The following is a 21238-nucleotide window of genomic DNA, read 5'->3' as shown; positions in this document are numbered from 1 at the left end:
AAATCACCTTAAAGCAGTTCAGAGTCTTTCCTGTAAAGTGTAGTAGCTGTATTTGTAGGTGGTACACATACACAAGCCAATTTCTAAAACAGCCTTTCTAAAAAAATGAATGACCTTTTTTCTTGAAACTTGGGAGATTGTTGGCCAGCACACCAGGAGAACCACCATTCTCTTTCCAAATAGTATCATGGAAATGGGATTTTGGTTTAATGACTGATCCCAGGTATGGCACCTCTGACAATGTAGCTTCCCCCCCCCCGCCACCCCCCAGCACTTCATTGAAATGTCAGCCTAGACTGAGCTCAAAATCCCAATGTGGGATTCAAAGGCCAGAGAGCTTCCAACCAACTGAGGCTGATAACACCCGGTACATATTAAGAATTGGCCTTAAAGATTTAAATTCACTAAAGGTCATCTAAAAAGTTACTTATTAAAAATGTTTTTATGATGATTGATAAAATTTAAGCCTTTTAAGCAGCAAGAAGTTCACAACAGTTCATTGACGTATTGGCCAACATTGGATAAAGTGGACAAAAAAGTCACTTTTTAAAATAAAAAAATATTTTTTCTTCATTCTGCATTCAAGACTTACATTGGGTAGTGAATGAACTCTCAAACCTATGATATAAAGTAGGGTTGAGCCGGCCCTAATCACAATAGGCCACTTTCATTTCACTAAAAAAAGTGTTCTGTACTAAACCTGTACATGCACAGAACTCAACCCAAAAATGAAGTTTTGTTTTCAGTCAGATTGGCAGCTATCCGGGAGGGAAGGGGGGGGTGGAGGTCAAGGGGGAAACCGCAACGTTTACCCAATTTTCTCCAGCATTACGGTGCGTCTCTCCAGAGAGAGTATGCGCATTCCATTGTAGACGCACGGAAATTTCCATGTGTAGGTAGCAAAGAGATATGATACTCTGTCTGGTTTAGATGCTCTTAAATGTGGTGATGGATTTCCTCACACTCCAAACACCAACCTTAAAAAAGATTTTAGGTCCAATTCAACACGGTTTGGGAGGTTTCAGTTTTCTTATTCTATTGCTGGGAGTGAAGCAAGTATGTACACAGCGCTGAAGACACTTTAATTCAGAGCAACATTCAGACTCCGTGGTATTACCAAAGGCAGCTTCATATCTTTGCTGAAGAAATAAAACCCTGAAAAGCAGCAGGTGGAAATGCACAAAAACTAATGAACATCTCAGTAGGCAAACACCCAGGTTTGCTCAAGCCTCCAAGCTCACGGCAACCCACTTTTTTTTAAAAAAAAGTCACTAAAAATCACAGAGGGACAAAAAAAATTAAAAGGCTGATTTTTGAGAAAGGAACTACATCAAAAAACACACAGTGCTGAATCCTCTAGCCTAAACACACACGCCCAGTGACTCCACTTCATCATCGGGCAAGTTCTCCATGGAGCCAAAACTGAGCGAATTATTTGTCGAGACTGGAATGCGTGGCTTCACGGACTGTCTGCGTATCGTGCCAAAGGGAAACACCGATGAGAGGCGGCTGCTCAGGCGAAACGAGCAGGAGGCTGCCCTGGGAGAGCTCGGTTGCCTCTGCAGTAACGTGGCCTCCAGTTTCATCTTTAGGCTTTTGATCTCGTCCTGGACCTCGCACGCTTTGTTCAGAGTGGCTGTGGGACCACCGCCTGGTATCTGAGCCTCCGGGATCCAGCGCATGTAGCGTTGGACCCAAATCCTTATCACCGGGCTGTCGTACAGAGGCAGCAGAAGCCCCTGATAGTCGATTGGTTTACTGCGCCAGTGCTCGTAAAAGGGTCTGTAGTCGATGGCGGTGTCTTCAGTCGCAAACGTCCACCTGCTTATTTTTTTGCCAAGGAAAGTCTTGATCAGATTGTCCGTCTCTTCCCTCAAGAAGCTTTTTTTGGCAACAGGTTTGGATTGATAAGATGGACTCGATGGCAGTGACATCTGTCGCTGTGGCTAACAGGTGAAACGGTGGGGTGGTGGTGGGGGGGGGGGGGGGAGAGAAGAGAAAAAGAATGAACTTTCATCAATGCAGTTTGCTTGTATACACACTTACAAGATGTCTCGGTCTTGCAGCCAATGTGAAATGAAAGAATTGGAAACCAGCGGATGAAATGCACATCGCAAATGGATACAAGTAAATTCCACATGCGATGAGACAGAACAGATACCCCAGGATAACTAGAAAAATCTATGCATTGGGGTTGTAAACTGGATGAAATAAAGGAGTGTCTTGGAATGATTCAAGTTGGTGAAACCGAGATGGAACAGAAAGACACCCAACAGATATTTTGGTGTAGAATTTCCTTTGAGCAAAAACAGCCAGTAAATCAGCACTGCATGCAGCCAGGCAAATTTGGAGAGGGGTACTTTTCACTTTCAGGTAGATGTGGTATCAGTCATTACAGGTTAGGATAGAAAACACTTTCTTTTTTTTCGTAAAAAAGATATAAATCTCCCATTTCCTGTCAATCCTTTTTTCTTGTTCCCCTCTTATTTCAAGCTGCAATACAGCTCAAGCTGTCCAATAGTTTTGTACAAAAAGAGATTTTAAGCTATGGTGAACACTTAAGCTATATTTAGGTTGTCAGTATGTTTAGGGATCTTTTTAACCACAAAACTGATGAATTCAAGGTTGTAAGGTAGCACATCACTTCCCACATGCTGCGCATGCCAACAATGTCACTTCCTGCACATAGTGCCCATGCACAGTACACAGGAAGTCACGCCCGTGGCAATCTTACAGCTCAGAAGTCAATCATTTTTGCAGTTCAAACAATAAATATTTTTAAAAACACATGTTTATTGATGGGAATCCATTTTTCTCAATTTGAAACATCCAAATTTGAGCATGCGAACATGTATGTGAGCATACAGCTCGGACCATTGTGGCTCTTACTGTCGAGGGCATCTCTACACTTTAAGTCTCAATCTCTCAGGAACTGGTCAACCACTCTGGATTTCCTCTGCATCTAGTATGGAACTCCTCAAGCTTTGCTTAACCCCCATCTCTTCCCCCACTACCACATAACACACAACATATACAATATTTTTAGGCACTAATTTTATAAAACTCAGAGTGAAGGACAGAGTGAAGGACTATGTGAATTTCTTGGGATTAGAACTCAGAACCTTCTAATCCCTAGTGCCAGTACTCAACCAACCACACTACCCTAGATATCAGTGTAAGCGAATGCAGGTAAATGGGAAATGATAACCCTTGCATTATCATGTCATTGAAATGTCTCAAAAGCGCGCCATAGAATATACTATAAAGTGGATTGACTGTACTCAGTGGGCGATAGGATCAATATGTTTGCGCAGAAATGGATTAAAAAAAACACAATGTGCTTGACAGAGCCTATTCACACAGCCTTTCTTGCTATCCGATCATCAGTCATCACCAAACAATTTGCAACAGTGATTTTCTTAGGATTTTGGTACCACTCTACATGTAACAGAAATGCAAAGTTATACCGCATGCAGCTGTTCATACACAAGATAGTATATGATTTGTGAGTGGGGGAGGGAGATGAAGCAAGATTAAAGAAAGTTTAAGACCTTAAAATACCTCTAGTATATCCAGATCATTTTCAAAGACATTCTCCAAGCAGTTCAGTGCAGGGTCCTTTGATGATATGAACAAGGTGATTTACTCAAGATGACAATAATAGCTTGTGTAAGAATGTACTGTTGCTTTCTCTTTTAAAAATCACAGGTTCATCATCTGGTCTACTGAGATGCAGGACCTTAACCCACCACACACATTTATCCAATTCTTAGAAAAGAGGTTAGCTTGTTCTGTATTAAACTGCTTTATCCAGGAATCTGTTTTACACATAAGAACATAAGAATTTGCTCGGCAAAAGATGACCAAGGTCCATCTATTTCACTTTCCACCATCCCGGCAGTCGCTTCCCAAACTATATTCCGTATCCCGAGATATTATTTCCTAACATGTCCACTCCCCAGGAGAGTTTATATTTTTGGACCCTCGAAGACTGTGATCCACATATAATTCAAACTTCAAAAATAAGAAGCACCACATACTTAAACATGTATCACTTTCATATTCACAAAGTATATTCAACCATAAATAACATGAAATAACCATTACCTTAACTCGCTGGGTTTTTCGAACGTGATCAACTTTTGGCTTTCCGATGAAAAGTGGATTATAAAATAGTGCCTGAACTGAGGGCTCGAACTGCACAGACCATTCCCATACTGTAGGAAGTTTCAAAGACCTGCTTTGTATATGTCGATCTTCACCAAACTGACAACAAAGTAAGGAAACAGATTGTGTTGAGTTGGGAAACCTTACCAAACTGTAAATGTGCGGGAACCATCAGGCAGGTTTGCAACACAAGAAAACATATGCCCAAAGTTTTAAAAAAATGGATTTCTGCACCACATATTTATTCAAAACACACCATTGATCATTTTTAGCATCAGTTCCAGCAAAGACACAATGGGCCGAATGGCTCTCTTCTGTGTTGCAAATTCCATTGGTTCCTTTATGTCCAGCAGCGAAATAAGTCAATACCCACCCCCCTACACATGTACAATTCCTTACCTACCTGCCTCAAGGATGAATATTCCTTTGTATAAGAGTTGAATCCTAGCAAAAGTAAGTGTTCTACTTAATGCTTCCCACAAGAGACAAATAATGTCAAATGCACACGCACGCACGAATGAAACAAAGTGACCAAGGCTCCTACCATGTTCTTATCTCTTTGCTGTGGTGAGTTGAACAGGAAGGTGCTGAAGATGGGGATGTACAGACTGTCTGACAATATGGTCAGGTAGGTCTCTGTGAACTCAAAGGCTGGTGTATGTTGCTGGTGTAACTGCCACACACATTCCAGAAAGAGCAGGAAGACTGGCACCTGGGAGCAATAATTCAAGTTAATACTTTCATTTGGTATAGTAACAATAATAATACTTGCATTTGATATAGTATCTTATCAAGTCTTTGAGATGTCTTGAAGTGCTGCACAGAACATATTGTAAAGTAAATTGACTATATTTTGTGGGAGACACGCGGCAGCCAATTGCGCACAGGGGTGCCCCACAAACAGTCATAGATTGAGTGATCAAATTTTATTTTTCCTTTGTTGAGGGTGGAATTATTACTCCCAGAAAATGATATTGACTAACAACCAGGTTCCTACTTACTGGTAAACAGAGTTGTGCAGAGTAAGGACACTTGTCTAAGGTTTTCACCCACCCGGGAATTGAACCCAGCTCCTCTCACTTTTACAATGCGAGCATGCTAACTGCTATGCTGTAGGATTCCATGTCATTAGGGACTTCCACATCACCAGGACATCTTCACATGCTATACTGTAAAGTCAAGTTATCTCGCAGTGCAATCTTCCATGGCGCAACTTTTGGCACACATCGTGCTATTGCATGTAGTCCATTTTAAATATTGCAAGAATTAGATTCTCTCAAAAATTAGGAAGATCTCAGGTTTTCTTTTTATGCACCAGATGTACAATTGTATGCTTCTCCTTCCTGGCTCAAATCAGTGGAACCCCTGCCTTTACCTCCCCCAAGGTCCAATCAATCATTTTAGTAAAGATACTTCAATTGGCTACAGTTTCCTGGGCTACCAACGGGGGGAAAAGAGAAAGCTAGGTTTCCTACTCCCTATAGCTACCTAAACCTCTGATGCTCAACTATGGGTATCTGTCTACACAAGATTAGGGTTAGTTGGGCAGCAGTCAACAGAGGCTAAGGTCACGAATGAAGACTTGGCAAGGTATCAGACAGCAACCAACATGAGTGAAACTATCCCCAGTCAAAGTACTTTCCCTTCCAGTAAGGGGCAGGAAGTTGGAGAGTAATCCACTCTATATGATTAATATCATTGCTCAAAGCTTTTAGAATACTAAGATATTTCAATCATCTTTGTTCAGTTTAAAACTGGACAACTTCACCCTTCACCTAATCCTGTGAAATGAGTTTTTGAGCTGCCCTGAAGCTTTTTTCTCCTAAATAATAATAAAATAATCCTTGCATTTGATACAGCGCCTTACCATGTCTTTGAGAATCTATGTTTCAACCACCCCAAATTACATGGATGTCTATGAAACACGATTTACACAGCTCCTAGCACAAATTCCTCACAATAACCACATTCAATTCAAGCAATCCCAATGGGATTCTGTGGGCCGATCAACCTTAGATAATGTTCCCTCTTCCAAGTTAAGCAGAACATTGGAATGTAAATCGTTCTTTATTTGCCTGTTCTTACCTCGTATTTATCATTACTTCGCAGATGATTACATCGATCCAGGAAACGGTGGCAGCCCATCACCCACTCCTTTTGAATCAAACTCTGGAAACCTGATATTGTCCTGAAGTACGGATCGACCATGACTTGGACCAGACTCGCTATTAGACAGCACAGATCAGACCCATCTTCTTCTGTACTCGTCAGTTTAAACAAAGCAAAAAAAAGCTGCAGTTAAAAACACAGACCTTCCACTTTTACAGTCTACAATGGCAAAACATCTCACAGGATCACCGCGATTACAGTCAGATTGGAGTAACTTTTTTTTTGTAACTCAGTTACAGGAACTCAGTTGAAGGCAATGACTCGACTGCAGAGCAAATATAATAATAATCCTTGCATTTGATATAGCGGTTTTTCGCGTCTTCTCGACGTCTCAAAGCGCTTCACAGAATAGACTGTAAAGTGAATTGACCGTATATTTGTGGACGAAACATGGCAGCCAATTGCGCACAGCAGTGTCCCACAAACAGTCGTGGACTGAAGCAACCAATTTTATTATTGTTTTTTTTGAAGGATTATTATCAGGCGTATGGAGTAAAGAAACTTGCCCAAGATTTCACACTGCCGGGAATCAAGCGAGGGGTCTCTCGCTTGCGAGGCGAGTGCTCTAACCACTGAGCTACAGGACTCCTGAGACATCCTCCAGAAGTGAAAGATGCAATACCAAGTGCAAGGATTAATCAAACCAATCTGGATTAAGAATTTACCTGGAACTTGAATGGGATTCTACACGATGATTTTTAAATTGTGAAAATAATAAATCCTTGGCTTTGATATTGCGCTTTATCAAGTCGCCAAACAAAATCTCAAAGAGCTTCACATGATTTAGAGTAAAGTGTAGTGACTGTATTTATAGGCAATTTGCACCCAGCAGTGCACTCAAAGTCCAGATGTGGGACTTAAATGTGCAAACTCCTGACTCAGAGATAAGAATGCTATTAACTGTCAGCCGATTCCAAAAATGGGACATTTCACAAAGAGCTCACAATTTTGCAAGAAACCCCAAAAGATATCAAATCAGTCCTTACCCACAAGCACCACAGATGTGTTTTTATGCTCCAAATATTCAACAACATCCAAGGCTTTCTTCAGACACTGCCTGTGAAGCAACACAATCAACAGCTTGATGCCCTTCAACCACACATTTGCTCACCCATCAGTGACATAAAAAGAATAGCCCTGAGGCTGCTCCCTCCCCACCACCCCCACCCAACACACAAAAAAATATCCACCGGATACATTGCCCAGAAATTGCTAAAATTTATAAACCTAAAAATTCTAAAAGTACACACACATTTAAAAGGAAAAGGCCAAACAAATATCGAAGAGGAAGCTAAAACAATGTGCGGGAATGCACCAAAGCAGAGTCTCATCAACATTTTTTCCGAGATTAAGGCAAATGAGATGTGAGTGCACTAATGTGGCACTCAAAATAAACATCCTGCTGTGGTTCAAGACTTCACTCCCTGCCAGCTTTCTGCAGCCAAGTCTTTAACGGTAAGACGTTCCTCGTTTTTAACGTGGCATGGTGGGTTGGGGGTTGCGGGGAGAAAACAAAATAGGTTTGTTAAAGGCTCCTCAATCCTGTACATGTCTAACAGCTGGCTTACAATGAGAGCCATAGTTACTCAAAGGATTCTTCGGGAGGAAAAGTTACTTTGTTAATAACCTTCAGGATCCTAATAGCATTCCCATAGGAGCAAACACACTTTTTTTATTTGAAGACACACTGTAAACTAAAATTAAAAAGATAGATCATGCTATAGACAGACTACACACTTTTTTTTTTAAAAAAGCACACTCATGTGGCCTGCAATTACGGTAGCGTTAAAGACTTTAAAGTTTTATTTTGTTTCCACATCTTTAATCCTCTCTTACACACCTTTAAAGTACCCTTCCCTGATCATAATTTATTGGGATTTTTTTGGGTGTCAGCCGAGTGCATGACACATGCGGAAACCCATCCCCATGCTTAAGAGTATCCAAACCAAACTGAGAATTCCATGCATCCCATCTACACATGGAAACCCCAGAGATAGGATGTTGAAATGGATTACGCTCTCTCTCCCTGAAGGGACCCATCCTCCTTACTTAATTCCAAAAAATATTAGGAAAATAAATGACAATATAGTTTACAATGAACATTAAAAAAAAGTTACAAACCTAATAATTTCCAGCCAGTTTGCATTCTCTAAAGCAGACAGACATTTATGGTCGGACTCCCAGAATTCAGTCCCATTGTCTGTAAGAGAACAAATTAGCACAGCAGTGAATATATATATCTAACCCGATATTCAATGAGTTTAGATGTCAATCAAGTCTCAGCACTTTAGAGAATCATAGAAATCAACACAGAACAAGACCAAGTGCCCCATCGATCTTATCGTGTCAACAACTTCACTGCAGGCAACTACTGCAATCTCACTCACCGTACTCTTATAAAATATCCCTCTTCTAATGCACACACACACACACACAGGGTGCCTATGTGTCTGTGCCTTGAGGCGCTATCCTGCATGCAGGGCGCTATATAAGTGCAAGTTGTTGTTGTGACCAAAAAGTCATGATACCATCACAAAATCTAATAAGTCTCAAAGAAAAGATTATATACTTTTTAAGATAATAGGGTAGTTATCATGACTTTCTGGTCAACCTGTATATAAAAAAAATTCCACAATTATTTCAATTCATACCTAAAAGGCTACGCAAATAATTCTTCAAGGCATGCTGTAAAATCACAAATGAGTTTACCCATCAGGAACAGCTGTTTGAATCTGTTATACGAAGCCTGAATTTCCTGCAGGGACGGGAGAGTGGCTGACAGGTTCTCAGGCCTGACTCTGTGGCTTACGTGATGACTGTTACTGAGTGCAAGCAACGCCCTGAAAAAAANGCAAAATCAAGAGAATTTAATGATTAGAGCGAGAGAGAGGAAAAATAAACATTTCTATGGTCTATTACACAGATTTTTTTGAACGCAACAGTATTTTATTAAAAAAACGCACTTAGCTCAAAAATAACCCTCAATTATTAAAAAAACTGTTCAATTCTTCTAAGGCTCACTGCAACCATTCATCAGCAGAGAGGTTGGCCTATGCCTCACTGTAGACATACAGTCCTTCTTTAGCAGAGACAGAGGCCTATAGTGTATTGCAACCAGGCAGTCATCCTTCAGCAGAAGAGGAAGCTCCAGCCTCGTTCTCTGAACCAGTGTTGATTTGTGGCTCGTTTGGTAACACTCTTGTCTCTGGATTCATAGTTTTGTGGATTCAACCACCAAGGACCTGAGCTCACGTATCCAGACACATCCCAGTGCAGTTCTGACAAGAGGGAGCAATGCATTGTCGGCAGTGTCTTTAGATGAGACGTGAAACTGGGGTATCATCCGCCTGTTCTGGCAACTCAGATGGCCATTCATTTTTTGTTAATAATAATAATAATCCTTGCATTTGATATAGCAGCTTATCACGTCATTGAGATGCCTCAAAGCGCTTCACAGAATACACGTAAAGTAGAGTGTCTATTTTGTGAGTGAGCACAGCAGCCAGTTGCACACAGCAATATCCCACAAACAGTCATGGAGTGAATAACCATGACTTTATTTGGGGGAATGTTGGCCAGAAAAAAAGTCTCAGGGCATGATTTTGAAGAGCAAGGAGCATAGTATGACCTGCAAAATATTGCTAACCCCGTTGAAAATCATCACCTAAAAATACAGTGCATTTAATTCCATTGCTGTTGATGGAGCATATTATTTGTTGTGTAACAACAACTTGTATTTATATAGCTCGCTACACATGGGGTAGGGTCCCGGAGTGCTTGTGTATACAATAACAACACTACCTTTGTACAGTGCCTTTCACATCAGGAGGATGTCCCAATGCGCTGGACAATCAGTGTTCTGGATAGATAACACATAATAATAGATGATGAGAAGCACTTTGAGACACTTCAACATGGAGGGATAAAATAAGGTGCCATATCAGAGGCATCAGCCTGGCTCAGATGATAGTAGTCTCATGTTTTGAGTCAGAAGGTTGTAGTTTCTACAGTCAGGACTTTGAACTCAGTCCAGGCTGACGCACCAATGCAATGCCAGGGGGAGCACTACATCATTAGAGGTACCTCCCTTTACAGGTGCCTTTTAAACCAAAGTCTCATCTGACTGTTCTAGTGGATGTTAAAAATCCTGTTCAGGTGAAGGATCCTATGGCATTATTTGAAAAGGGATGGCATTTTCTCCTGGTGTCCTGGCCAACAATCCCCCAGATAGAATTGGCCATTCACTTCACCGACATTTGTGAGACCTTTCTGCACACAAATTGGCTGCAGCGTTATATCCTGTGAAAGGCTTCGAGACAGCCTCCCGAAGTGAGACACTATCAAATGCAAGATAACATCCATGTTTAGTGGTTTCCTTTTCTGATCTACACATATGTCATTTCCTCTTTGTTTTACAGCAACCGTAAGTGCAACAGTAAATTGTGAGAGGTAGGCCACTCTGGAAAGCTGAAATGTGCATTACAGCAACCGACCTGTCAATGAAATCTTTGTTGGCTTGAGAAGCGACCTCGTGATCAGTGACTTCGGGAAGGGCAGCCATCTTTAACAAGGCGCAACCACTGCAGTGAGACCAGCACCAAAGCTGCAGGAATGGAGATAAATGGCAGAGTTTCAGAACTGTGCAATATTTTAAAAAATCACTCACAACATCTATACAGAAAGAGGGCAAAGAGCCTGTAACTGAATCCACATCACTCTTGCATCTCCTTGAACAAAGCACCATTATACGAATGAGAGTCATGGTCACTGTTAAAGGGTGGGGGTGGGAAGACATTACAACACCTATTTCCCAGACTAAGCCCCCAAAAAGTTCACTATCTAGCAATTAAAAAGCAATATTGTATCCTAATCTTAGATTCAGATGGTTATGAGCATCAAAATGGTTCTCAGGTTTTCTAGGAAGTAAGCTTAAACTACTGTCCTATCACTGCTGGTAAATTTGAATCAATTGCTATTTATCCAACAGCCAGCTCTTTATTATTATTATTATTATAAATGTAAAGCTCAGGTCACTTTACAAAACATCAACAAATTGCATTTATATAATGAGGTTAAAAGAGGCCACTTAGTTCACCATTTGGCTATTTGTAATAACTGAAGCATCTATTTCATTGAAATAACTAAAAAACTGCAATCAAATATCTAAGGGATAAGAAGAAAGATGCAGATGCCCAAATCTGCGTTAAAACGTGGAAGCCATCTACCTGGATCAGATCAGGAGTCAAGGGTTAAGTGTTTTTATCTCTGGATAATAAATACATGGTTGGCAGGACATCAGCATGAGTCATGCTGTAAAGCTCCCAATTGTGAAGATAGTCGAGAACAGAGAGTGGGATAAACGTGGGGAGAAAGGAAAAACAAAACTCACGGGTATGCCATTTCCTTTGGACTTAATTTCTTCATCAGTCACCGTCGAAGGAACAACAAAGAACTGTGGAAGACTAAAATTAACAGGAAGCAGAGAAAAAATTAATGATCAAGTAGGAAGTAAACCTGCTTTTAAACCGCATCTCTGTAAAAGAGGAAGAGAATGGGAAGCCATTCTTGACACTGGGCAGAAATAATAATAATAATATCATCAAGCATTTATACAGCACCCGTCATGCAGGGTAGTGTCTCGGAGCGCTTAACGGAGGCAGAGCTTGATTCCGCTAACATGTTACTACACATTAGGGAAAACTCTATGAAATATTTGAGACATGGTCTAAAGGCACAATATCAAATGCAAGGATTATTACAATACTACTGGTTATTAACTCCTCACCTGGAGCTGGTTTTATAGTTTTCATTAACTGTAACCACTCTGTATGTGAGAACACCTTCCGTGCGATCAAGCTCCATCTTCCAGTCACTTTTAGTTTCAAACATTACAGTTGGAGGCCCCTCATCAACATCCACTGGACCCACTGAACAGACGAGAGGAAAAAATAAATTCATTCATCTCTTCTCTAGATAGGACATGTAATTTCACCAAATGAGCCTCCTGAAATTACTGCAGTCTTCAGCCTCGAAAACATTGAGAAGAAGTTATCCAGGGTTCCTGTTGACCTTGGTGACCCCCCGCTGGAAAGTGAGCATGTGGAAACCCATCACCGTGCTTAAGAGTATCCAAACCAGACAGAGTTCCACACATTTAAAGTAAAACTCGAATAAATCCGATTTGTGTAAATCATACAATCGCCCAAGTCGTCCAACTATCTGCCCAGGTCCCGTTCAAGAGTTCAGATTCTATGCAGGTTTGACATTACTCATACTTTGCATAAGTCATATTAAATGTGTAGTCCCAACTGATACAACTTGTTTGAGGTTTACTGTGCGTCATCAACACACGCAAATGCAGTATGTGGAATGGAATTCACACTCTCTACACACACACCTCCAGGGACACACCCTGCTTATTCAATCCTGAAATCATTAGGTGTAGACTATTGGGAGCCAAGATTGTGGAGTTCAAACAGATAAAACTTGCCAGCGAGTGCACTGCCTGGCAAGCTTACCACTGCTTTATACCTGGTAGAACCTTGGCTTGCACAGTTAATGGGATCTGTGTTGAAGAATCCCTGCCCCCAGCGAGTACGATGAGACTTCTGCTGTCTTTAGCGTTGGCTCACTCTCCAGCCTTTGAGCATTTGTCCGACTTCCATGGAGCGGAGCTAGCTCCAAGGTGACCTGCACTGAGTCTGCCCCTCCAAGTCCTGCCGATGAACCAAGCTACCTGGTCTGCTATTGATTGTAATGCAGGAACCCACTTGGCTCAAGAGCCAGATGACTGAGGCCATGACAGAGAGTTGACTCATTTCTGACACCCCACTGCCAAGCACGTCACCTTGGAGTTAACACAGCCCACAGGGAAGGAGCATTGATAAATGCAGAACAGCTAGAGGCTGAGAAAACACCTTTGAAGCAGCAATCTTATCATAATCAGCAGGAGTCACACCTCCAGAAGAGGAGAAAGATAAAGAATTGGCAACAAAAAAATGTTCCCGAAATGTTGCTGATAGGTCACTGCTCACCAACAGCACCACCATTTACTCTGCAAACACCCACCTCTTGGAACATTGCTTTGCCACAAACCAATCAATTATTTTCCCAGAGAAGAATATATATCGGCCTAGAAACAAAGCATACAGACAAAAGGCAAAGGAAAAAAAATTACCTTTAAGACCACCTGCTTTCCCAACATAAGAGAAAGCAAACAAACATTTCAGAGTCATCAGGTTCAAACAATAGTGAACGATTGCCTGGATTAGCTGGAGGGAGGGAGAGAGAGAGAGAGAGAGAGAGTTGATCAGTCATTAAAACATGATATTCAGCAAACACCTCCCTGCTTTGGGTCCATTCTGTCCCGTTCTCTGAAAAAGCATCCTGCAGTACCCCCTAATCCACCCCCCCCCCCCCCCCACCCCCCGACTCCACCTTTCCCCCCTACCTTTAAAGCTAGTCTTAAAACATTCATTTTCATCCATGTTTTTGGTCACCTTCTCTCGTCTTCCTCTCCCCCACTTTCCTCAGCTCACCTCTCTCCTAGCTCAGGCAACTGGTTGACTCTGAGAAGCATTGTGAGATGTCCACTGATGTGAAATACACTACATAAACGTAGAATTGATGGCTTTCTCATACTAAGAAATTTATTCCAGTAGCAATTGTCGAATTACCAAGAGACACACATATATTTGGTGGAGGACAATACATGGCAGAAGACTAGTTTTTCTCCAACTCAGCAAGCTCATGTTGTAATAAGGTTTTCAGACAATTTCATATTATTTATTGGCAGAAGAACCAGAGTGGAGATGGGATTTTTAAAAATAAACGTAGCGAGTTGTTACGATCTGGAATGCACTGCCTGAAAGGGCGGTGGAAGCAGATTCAATAATAACTTTCAAAAGGGAATTGGAGAGATAAATGAAAAGAAAAAAAATTGCAAAGCTATGGGGAAAGAGCAGGGCTAATTGGACAGCTCTTTCAAAGAACCAGCACAGGCATGATGAACCAAATGGCCTCCTTCTGTGCTGTAATATTCTATCTTTCTCAAAACAGTCTTTCCATCATAGAATCAAACGTCAAATAAGTGTCCTCTCAGTATCTAGCAACTTGTTGGTATCCCATTCTAGCTATCGAATACTCTCGGTGTTTGAGACTCTCAAACTCAAGATCATGGCAAAATATACAATCAAGTTAATTGACTGTATATTTCGCCCACAAAATACAGTCAATTCACTTTACAGTATATTCTGTGAAGCGCTTTGAGACGTCTCGAAGACATAAGGCGCTATATCAAATGCAAGGATTATTATTATTATCATCATCACCACCACAAGAACAGTTTGTAGGGTGCCCATTCCTTCTCATCCTTACAGAGTACCCACAATATTGCCTTCTTTCTACAGCATCCACGCTCTCGAACTCCATCCTGGAGTCCCTCCAACTCGCTTACTCCATCACCTCATTCAAGGTCAGTCTCAAGATCATCCTTTTGACTGTACTTTTGGTCACTTTCTATTCCCCACCATCCCCATCAGGTGCCCAGTCAGGACTATTAAGTGCCTCAGGACATCCTCTTGATGTGAGAGGCATTATACAAACGTAAACATGTATTGTGCCAAACCATTTCTTAAAATGACTTGAGTGCCTCGGCCTCAGTCAGCCTTTCTAATGATTGATTCCAGCTGTTCATTAGAGAGAATACTTCACGTCATCAAATCAAACATTTCCTGATACGCCCCTAAACTTCACCTCATGTCCGGCTGCCTTGGCATTCTTGAAAGTGAAGTTCAGCATGAAACTCACTACAAAAGAAATCTTACTTGACCTGAATTAATTGCTGGCAAACTAGGAAAAGGCACTGGTGATTTAAAGCTTCAAATTTCTAACCATTAGCAAGAAGTAGACCTACATTTAATAAAAGGCATTTGTTCCCTACCCCTGGCCCGTCTCCCCCATCTCCTCCACAGCTCATTGGCTTCCCAGTCTTAGTCAATTCTGCTTTGAAACAGATTGAATGAGGTGCTTGTACAGAAACGGAGGCAGAACACAACCCCTTTCCTGTAAGGAAGCAGTTGCCTCTTGCTCGCAGGGTGAAACCAGTGACTTAGTGGGTGCAAAATCACACCAAATCTCAGCCCCTCTGTTGTGCAATAGGCCTGTGCGGCAAAACTCTATAACAATCCTTATGTTTCATATTGCCCCTTTCACATCGGGAGGACATCTCCAAAGCCCTTCACAGAATTTACTGTAAAGTATTGCGACTGTTGTATTTTGTATCCAGGGCCTTGGTACATCCTCCCAATATGAAATACAATCTGTTGTTGCTGTTGACACAGATAGATTTCTGTTAGAAAATGATATCTTGGAATACAATATGTAGTTTGGGACCCGACATGTCAAGCGACTGCCAAGATGGTGGAAGGCGAACTGGATGGACTTTGGTCTTCTTTCGTCTAGCAAATTCTTATGGTCTTATTGGTAGGCAAACACGGCAGCCAATTTGCACACAGCAACATCCTACAAACTGCCATGAAGTATTATTGGTGGGAATCTACTTCACCCACAACAATGTAACTGGGAAATGTTCCATCTAAAACAGAGCAAAAATGGAAAAACTACACAGGTAGAGATTTTAATGCCGATGTTAGTTTTCCCCGATTTACCCTTTTTGCATCTTCTTCCTTGGCCTGTCTCAGCCCAAAGTAGAAGACACGAAAGTCTTTACAGTACACGAGGAGCTTCTCAGGAATCTTGTTCTTTATAGCTCCAGGTAGCAGTGGCTTCTTCTTCTCATCATACACTTCACAACAGGGAAAAACAAAACACACAGTCAGTCATGATCCTCTATTGAAGCAAAGGAACATCATGTAGGCAATATGTTAGTAAGTAGTAAATAAGCAACTTACTTCACTAGTACTGTAAGCCGGCAAGCCACTTGTTTATTAATAATAACTTGCATTTGATATAGTGCCTTATCACATCAAAGCACTTCACAGAATATACTGTAAAGTGGATTGATGGTGTATTTTGTGGATGAAACACAGCAGTGTCCCACAAACAGTCATGGATTGAGTGACCAATTGTTTTTTAATTTTTGAAGGGATTATTATCCACAGAAAGTGATCTGCCAATCGACTAGCCACTGTATTGTTACTTACTGCTAAATAAAACTGAGGCATGTGAATTAAGGAAAATTTTCCTTAAGATTTCACCAATACGCTACAGGACTCCATGTTTGGAAGTTTTTTTGATGTTTTAATTTGTGAATTTAGTCTGGACCATACCATTTTACACCACACACACTAAATAATAATAATCCTTGCATTTGATATAGCACCTTAAATAGTCACAAATCTTCATACTACATCCAATTACAGCAGATACATCACAACAAATAAAGTTACTACAGTTTGGTTTCCTGCTTACATTACCTCCAAACAGTTGGTCCACACAGTGCAGGGAAATGTCATTTTCGCCCATCAGTTTATTTCTAAAAGGCTGCTCCTGGAACAATGCAAAATAAAATGAAGCCCAATTAGATTTTGAGAAGGTATTTGAAAGAATCAAAAAAAAACTAGTTGCATTTGATATGACTTTTTAATCACATCGTCAAGGCACCTCAAAGCCATTCACAGAATTTTACTGTGAAATGTACCGACTGTGTATTTGTAGGCGAACTCAGCAACCAATTTGCCCACTGTAATATTCCAAAAATAGCCGTGAAACGAATGTGAATTTTATTTGGGGGATTGCTGGTCAGGTCGCTGGGAGAAACTCCCTTCTTTCAAATACTGTTGTGACATGGGATCTTTAACATCCACCTGCACAAATAGACTGGGCCCCGGTTTAATGCCTGATCTGCAGGTTGCCACCTTCTACATTGTACTATTCAAGAGCAGAATATGGACAGACAGAATTCATTAATAAAAATCCTTGCATTGTAATAGCGCTTTATCATGTTACTGACAGCTTCACAGGTTATATAGTAAAGTGGAATGGCTGTATATTGCGTGCAAATATTAAAAGGTCCCAAGTACTTCAATGATAATGTATCGCTTAACAGAACCTGTAGCACTAGGTTTAAAATGGAAACTACAACCAATTGATAAGCCACTGCTTTCTTCAGATCAACGATTTTTTGAAACAGCAACACTCAACTTGCATTTATAAAAAAAACTCAATTGTAGAGGATGGGAAATGAATGCAAGAAAGAGAGAGAGAAAGAAATTTGATCCAGACAATAGACAAACAACAACATGCACAGCAGGGCAGCCCAAGAGGGCAGGGCACAGCCAATATCAATCTTTTCCTGTTTATCTTTGGTTAATGACCTGATATAGATCAAATGCAAAAAGCATCATATGGTGAAATAATTTCGAGAAGTCAGGGTAGGGGTGGAGACTGCAGTCAGTCACATAACCATTGGTCACAGTCATATACCTAAGTAAAGGAGGGGCATAGACACAGGGAGTCAACCACCATGATAATAATCCTTGCATTTGGTATAGCACTTTATCACATGGGAAGGACGTCTCAAAGCCCTTCATAGGATTTACTGTGAAACAAGGTGACTGTATTTGTCGGCAATTGCACGCAGTAATGTCCCACAAACAACAATTGACTCTCTTTTTATTTGGGGGATTGTTGGCGAGGACATCGGGAGAAAATCCCTTGTCTTTTCGAATAGCATCATGAGATCTTTAACATCCACCTGGACAGGCCGATGGGACCTCGGTTTAACGTCTCATCCAAAGGACGGCACGTCCGACAATGCAATATGCCCCCAGCGCTGCATTAGAGTGTCAGCTTAGACCATGTGATTCCAAGTCCCAACTCGGGGCTCAAACCCACAACCTTCTGACTCAGGCGAGAGTGTTTACCACTGAGCCAAGCTGACGTGATCTGAAGAGAGAGACAAGGGGCAATGGGCGTTCTCTCCAAAAACAACACAGGATATCCGGGAAGATTCCCAGCCACCCTTACCAGATCATCCAGCAACTGCTCCGTACTTTGAAAGGAAATCTTGAAATTCGTGCAGACCAGTTTTCCATAGAATCCCCTCTGTAACAACGCATCCTCTCGGGGGTACTTCATTACAGTGTTTGCTTCACAGATAATAAGTTCACCTGTGTTTGGAAGTGAGAGAGAGAGGGCACAAAACGTTACTCAGACTGATGTGTGAATCATCTCTGTATGTACAATTTATAATAAATATTGACGATGCATTGTATCTTTCAGATTTACTACAAATTGCAGGGTTTATTTTGCTGCATGTTCAAAACGTATATTTTACACGTAGCGACAATCCCCTTCTTACAAAATAAACCAGATTTTATCGTCGCTGAGATGATTTCAGTGCTTTTTTTAAATTAACCTACCGCGCACTTTATTATGCGCTTGCTACATGACCTACCTAGATTTAGATCTCAATTCTATTGTGTGTGCGTGGAAGATGCCGTCATTTAAAACTAAGCCCCATCCACACCACTACAGGCTTGAGATCCATAAAGCCATTGGTGCATTCACAAAGTGGAACATCCACTCTTTAAACCAATTTTGCAGCAGGTTATATATAATAACAACATGTGATATAGCTCCTTATCACGACTTTGAGACACCTCAAAGCATTTCAAAGAATATACTGTAAAGTGAATAGACTGTATATTTTTGTGGGCAAAACGCGGCAGCCAATTGCACACGGCAGTGTTCACAAACGGACCTGGATTGAAGTGAACAATATTTTTTGGGAAAGAATTATTACCCCTGGAAAGCGATCCATCAATTAACCAATAATCAGGCTCCTACTTACTGCTAGGTAAACAGAGGCGTGTGGAGAAAGGAAACTTGCCCAACGTTTCGCCCTATTGGTATTCAAACCCAGGTCACTCGCTTGCAAGGCGAGTGCTCTAACCACTGAGCTACAGGACTCAAGATATCACACCCTTGGGAGATGCCTCCCATGTGGCTCTTGGATGCCAAGCTGCATAAAGGCAGGCAGTGTAACTGTAAAGTGTATTTTCTGTGTTTTGTAGGCAAATAATAATAACATTTGATATAGCATCTCATCACATCATTGAGTTGTCTCAAAGAGCTTCGCACAATTTACTGTAAAATGAATTGACTATATTTTTTGGGTCAAATGCAGCAGCCAATTGCATCCAGCAGCATTCCACAAACAGTCGTGGATTGCGTGACCAAATTATTATAATTTTTTTTTGAAGGTTTTATTGCTCCCCGATAGCGATCCTCCAAATGACTAACAACCGAATACCTACTTATTGCGATGTAAACAGAGGCATGTGGAGTAACGAAACTTGCTGAAGGTTTTGTCCCACCCAGGAATGCAGCGGTCAATTTGCACATAGCAACATCTGATAAACTCCTCTCTCATTTCGAATCATCATGGAATCTTTACTGTCCACCCAAACAGGCAGACAGAACCTCGGCTTAACATCTCATCTGCCTCCAGCACTGCACTGGAATGTCAGTCTAGTCTGTGAGCTCAAAATCCCAATATGGGTCACAAATCCACAACCTTCTGATCCAGAAGTGAGAATACCACCTCAACCAGGCTAATGCCCAATGTCTCATCACCTGCAAATGTCAAGTATGAAGGCTGCTCCAAGAGAATAAACTGAATGACATTTGATTATTGAACACCAGTTTCACTACTGCTCAAAATGTGGTTGTGACAGAAATGGATTGAACCTTTATTGAACCACACTGGCAGGAATGCAGTATTCATTGTACCAGCCTCAGGCACTGGGAGTTGTGCATTTTTCTTGGACTACACAATACCAGTAGCGTTCAACCTGACAGACTGCCAGTGCTCTTATGGGCATCTGCATAAGGGAAGTCCATAGGAGTTGCCCATAGAATATCAACACTGAGTTGTATTCAGAGGAGGATAAAGTTGAAGGAATTAAGTGTGAAATTTCCTTTGGCGGAAATATAGTGTGGTGTTCCCAGGATAGTGTCAGATCAGGTTTTGCTGGTTTACTGGATCACATGAACCCCTCAGGCTGAAACCCAAACTAGTAATAACGCAGTTTTTCAAGACGCAAGCTTCAGAAAAGGCTCAGACAGAGGGTACATGGAAATTAAGATTACACCCTCCTAATTCTTATGTTCTTATGGCAACCGGTAATGGCATATCATCAAGGATAGGTCTCCGGCAACTCCCTCACATAAATCTTGAAACCAACGGAGCTCACATAAAGAACCAGTCGGCAGAACAATACAAAGAAGGAAACTGCTATGATAGGCATCCGAGCTAGCTGGGTTCAGTGTGGTTTTTAAAATAGCGTGAGTGATCCACGCTGTGAGAGGGAATGGATTTTGCAAGTAATAATAATAACCCTTGCATTTGATATAGCGCCTTATCATGTCTTCGAGACGTCTCAAAGCGCTTCACAGAATATACTATAAAGCATATATTTTTGTGGGCGAAATGCAGCAGCCAACTGCGCACAACAGTGTCTCACAAACAGTCGTGCATTGAGGGAACAATTTTTTTGTCAAAACGGCTCAAAACTGCATTTTATAGGCAACACTGGAGCGAATTTGTACACAGTCAACATCTCACAAACAGCCAAGATGCGAGTGACCAATTTTATCTGGAGGATCGCTGGTCAGGGCAACAGGACAATACTTCCTTCTATCTTTCAAAGAGTACCTAAGGATCTTTAACATCCACCTAAACGTGCAATGTTAGTGAAGAACCAATAGTCTCAATTACTTTTTTCTAGATGAGCAACTCTCCCGACTTATAGACCAGAAGGTTAAAAGGTTGCATTACCAGCCTATGCTGACATAGCCGTTCTCAACTTCCCTAAGAGTGTAACAGACTTGAAAGCACATTCAAACCTCAAACAGAAGCAACTCTGTTATGTAGTTT

At 41.3% G+C, this 21238-nt stretch overlaps 1 protein-coding gene across 3 annotated transcripts in view; it reads right to left on the bottom strand.

Annotated features, from left to right (window-relative positions):
• Positions 1 to 299: 299 nt before the first annotated feature.
• mtmr12 (myotubularin related protein 12) overlaps positions 300 to 21238 on the bottom strand; it is a 31218-nt gene continuing 10279 nt past the window's right edge. The window contains exons 3-17 of one of the 3 annotated variants that reach the window (XM_007897159.2): positions 18325 to 18467; positions 16773 to 16845; positions 16005 to 16141; positions 13514 to 13607; positions 12122 to 12263; positions 11726 to 11798; positions 10830 to 10939; positions 9046 to 9176; positions 8458 to 8536; positions 7323 to 7393; positions 6253 to 6425; positions 4712 to 4879; positions 4108 to 4266; positions 3562 to 3618; positions 300 to 1946 (exon numbers count right to left, since the gene is read on the bottom strand). In XM_007897159.2, the coding sequence (XP_007895350.1) occupies positions 1362 to 1946; positions 3562 to 3618; positions 4108 to 4266; positions 4712 to 4879; positions 6253 to 6425; positions 7323 to 7393; positions 8458 to 8536; positions 9046 to 9176; positions 10830 to 10939; positions 11726 to 11798; positions 12122 to 12263; positions 13514 to 13607; positions 16005 to 16141; positions 16773 to 16845; positions 18325 to 18467 (2195 nt within the window). In that variant the 3' untranslated portion in view covers positions 300 to 1361. The remainder of the gene's footprint in view (positions 1947 to 3561; positions 3619 to 4107; positions 4267 to 4711; positions 4880 to 6252; positions 6426 to 7322; positions 7394 to 8457; positions 8537 to 9045; positions 9177 to 10829; positions 10940 to 11725; positions 11799 to 12121; positions 12264 to 13513; positions 13608 to 16004; positions 16142 to 16772; positions 16846 to 18324; positions 18468 to 21238) is intronic. The other 2 variants (XM_007897161.2, XM_042345712.1) reach the window with 2 other exon arrangements.

Source organism: Callorhinchus milii, unplaced genomic scaffold, assembly GCF_018977255.1.
Source record: "Callorhinchus milii isolate IMCB2004 unplaced genomic scaffold, IMCB_Cmil_1.0 Scaffold79, whole genome shotgun sequence".
Taxonomy (NCBI): domain Eukaryota; kingdom Metazoa; phylum Chordata; class Chondrichthyes; order Chimaeriformes; family Callorhinchidae; genus Callorhinchus; species Callorhinchus milii.
Note: the sequence above shows the minus strand (reverse complement) of the source record. Positions and strands in the feature narration are given on the sequence as shown.